The sequence below is a fragment of the Orycteropus afer genome, unplaced genomic scaffold, assembly GCF_000298275.1.
Source record: "Orycteropus afer afer isolate SDZICR_OR568_19922 unplaced genomic scaffold, OryAfe1.0 scaffold00037, whole genome shotgun sequence".
NCBI classification, from domain to species: domain Eukaryota; kingdom Metazoa; phylum Chordata; class Mammalia; order Tubulidentata; family Orycteropodidae; genus Orycteropus; species Orycteropus afer.
The window spans coordinates 4,312,328-4,315,847 of NW_006921624.1; the positions used below are offsets into that span (position 1 = coordinate 4,312,328).

General features: G+C 39.9%; 1 protein-coding gene across 1 annotated transcript in view; it reads left to right on the forward strand.

Annotated features, from left to right (window-relative positions):
- The window catches only part of LOC103193519 (complement C5), a 136,763-nt gene that overhangs the window by 89,573 nt on the left and 43,670 nt on the right, over positions 1-3,520 (forward strand). The window contains 3 exon segments of the mRNA XM_042780394.1: positions 234-290; positions 369-566; positions 2,789-2,884. Coding sequence (XP_042636328.1) covers positions 234-290; positions 369-566; positions 2,789-2,884 — 351 coding nt within the window.

Genomic DNA, 3,520 nt, shown 5'->3' on the forward strand with positions numbered 1-3,520 from the left:
ACTTGACTGCTAACCAGAAGGCTGGTGGTTCAAACCCACCAGCCACTCCTCAGAAGGAAGATGGGGCAATCTACTTCTGTAGTGATACTGCCTTGGAAGCCCAAGGAGGGGTCTCTATGAGTCAGTTCCAACTTGACGGCATATAACAACAGCAACAACAGCACTGGCTAACAATGTTGTCATCGCGGAAGATACAAATGAGCTGTGTATACATTTACTGACTGAACATTTCAGAGATCTTCCTAAAATCTTCCCTTATAAAATGGCGACAACTTACTTTGGAATTACATGTTTTTAAATGGTACTTTCTTTTTAAAAAATAAACGTTGTATAAACTAAAACACCATGTAAATTGAAATCCTAGAGAGATTCAATGTCTAAATATTTCTTTATTTTTGTCTTAAAGGTTAACGGCTTTTGCTTTAAGAGTACTTGGGCAAGTAAATAAATATGTAGAGCAAAACCAAAACTCAATTTGTAATTCTTTATTGTGGTTGATTGAGAATTGTCAATCAGGAACTGGATCTTTCAAAGAAAATTCCCAGTATCGACCAGTAAAATTACAGGTAAGGAAACCAAATGTACAGGTTAACAATAGTTCTATTTATAGGTTTGAGTTTAATTCTCCCTATTTTGGGAAGAAGAAGAGGGGAGAAAATATATATGTAGTTCTCCAAGAAACACCTCTGGTATGCAAGCAAAGAATTTGAATGGGATTTCTATACTGCTCTCCAATCCTAATAGGTCAGGTAAAGTGATACCTTAGACATCTCTTTTAACAGTGATTTGTGGTTCACAGGGGTAAGTACTAGAGATCTCAAAATAAATAAAATGTGGTAATTTGTCCTCCTACTCTTGGTACAGAATCCTGTTGTATAGAGCCTTCTTTTAAGTCAAAGCTACACAGTGTGGTTATGAAAGATGAGACCCAATGTTAGTAAAAGAGATAGAGGTTAATTTATTTTAAAAGGGCAGCAAAGTGCTACTTGAGATTAAAATCTATTTACAAGCTTGAATTACAAAGTAATTATAGTATCTATCCATGTCCTTCTACTCTTTAGAATGTTTCTTTAGGATTCAATGGAATCTTTTATTTATTTATTTATTTTGCCTGCCCCAATCAAATCCCTTTCATATCAGGCATGGGTGACCTCCATTGCGAACAGTGGGTCCTATGATGGTCTTCTGTTGCAACAATAATAGAGGAATCCCACAAGAAATGGGGCCACTGAGATTATCTAGGTGCTATTTTAAGAATAAAATAACACTTTTCTTAAGACACTCATACATCCATCTCTATCAATCCATCCATCTACTTATAATTCATTCAAGAACCATTCACTGAGCTCCTAATACATGTAAGGACCTATTCTGGACGTGGTGGACAGGGAAAGAATGGACTAGACAGTATTCCTACCATAAGGGAGTTTGCACACTGGTAAGGAAGGTGAGGCATAAATGTTAGTATCACTGCTATTGTTGTTGTTGTTGTTTGCCATCAAGTCAGACCCGACTCATAGCGACCCCTCCTTGAGTTTCCGAGGCAGTATCACTAGGAAGTAGATTGCCCAACCTTCCTTCTGAGGAGTGGCTGATGGGTTTGAACCGCCAGCCTTCTGGTTAGCAATCAAGTGCCTTAGGCACTATGCTACCAGAGCACCTAGTATTACTGCTAGCAACTCTAATTAAAAATATATATAAACTCACTGCTGTCAAGTTGGTTTGACTCATAGCGACCCCTCCTTGGGTTTCTGAGGCGGTATCTCTACGGAAGTACATTGCCCAGTCTTCCTTCTGAGGAGTGGCTGGTGGGTTTGAACTGCCATACTTCCAATTAAGATATGTGTGTGTGTGTGTGTTCATCTATTTATTCAGTAAATATTTGTTGAATAGGTACTAAGTGGATGGTAGGGACACAATGGTGAACAAAACAGGTGTGGTCACTGCAGCCATGTTGTTGTTGTTGTGTGCCATCGAGTCGGCCCCGACTCATAACGACCCCTCCTTGGGTTTCCGAGGCAGTATCACTACAGAAGTAGATTGCCCAACCTTCCTTCCGAGGAGTGGCTAGTGGGTTTGAACCGCCAGCCTTCTGGTTAGTAGTCAAGTGCCTTAGGCACTACGCTACCAGAGCTCCTCACTGCAGCCATAGAGCTTACAAGTTAGCAGAGACGTTAGACATGGAGCAAGTAATTTCAAGTGTGTGATGTTAAGAAAAGGAAAATATGGTTGCACTGAAAGCAGGAGATCTAATCTAGATTGTGGGAGTGTGAAAAATGAGTTGGACAGGCTTCTAAGAGATAGGTAGGTGGGAGGCAGAAATGAGTGTTCCAAGCAGAGCAAATAGCATGTCTGAAATTTTGAAGTGGAGAGAGTGTGGTGCACTCATAGAACTGAGACCAAGGGAGCTAGGGGGTGAGTGGCATGAAATGAAACTAGAGGCCACTTTGTGGAAGATCTTACAAGCATTGCTTTGGAATAGCACTGCCGTAAGAGGGGAAAATATGGGTGATTAGAGACCATATAATGCTTCATAGAGGAGGCAGCATCTTAAAAAGATCTTGAAGGAGTTAGAGAAGTTGAATGTTGGTGAAGATGTATGAAGTAGGGCTGAGAGTGGGGATAAGTGAAGGCATGCGAGTAAGAAACTCTGGAGATTGTTTCTGAAACAGTAGTGCATGAAGGAGAAGAGTAGAAGATAAAGCTCAAAAGGAGATTAGAACCAGGTCGTCATTTTCCTTTATAGACACTATTTTCACTCTCCTTTTTAAACATTGCTTATTTTTAGGGTACCTTGCCTACTGAAGCCCAGCAGAACACCTTGTATCTTACAGCTTTCACTGTTATTGGAATTAGGAAGGCTTTTGATATATGCCCCCTGATGGTAAGTAAAAATTTTCTTTCTCTAACATTCATCATCTATTTCAGGGGGCACCAAAAATCAGAAGATACTTAGTTTCAAAAGCTACTTTTTCTTCTTTTCACATTATTTGAAAATAAGTTAATTCCAGAATCAAAGGATTTCATAACTATGATAGAAGTTAGAGATCAACTTATTCATTGGCAGTTGAGGAAATTGAAGCTTGTAAGTAAGGTAACTTTAATTGCCCAGTGTCACATCCTACTAAGTTGTAGAGCTGGGACTAGAATTGATTAACTTCTTACCATTTGTGATGGTAGTATGGCCTGATGTTCTTATCCTCACTCTCTTGTCTCTGCTAAGTCTTACTCAGTGTCTGTTACTATTCTAAAGGTGAGGTATTCTATCTTATGAAACCACTGAGGAGACATGTCAGCCAGTTTGCTTCACTGGGTTGTGTAGTTTCCTTTGTTTGGAAGCTAAAGGGAGAGAAGAGAGGATTTACCTAATTCAGTCAACATAGAAGATTCCAAAGTTCATGGAGATAATACTGTAAGGCCACAGTAAGGAGAAAAGGACGCACAAAAGTGAGGTTAAAGAGAAGTTTTTATTCTGAGTTTCCGGGGGAGGTTTACGGGCCCCCGAGAGGGGCCCGGGCGA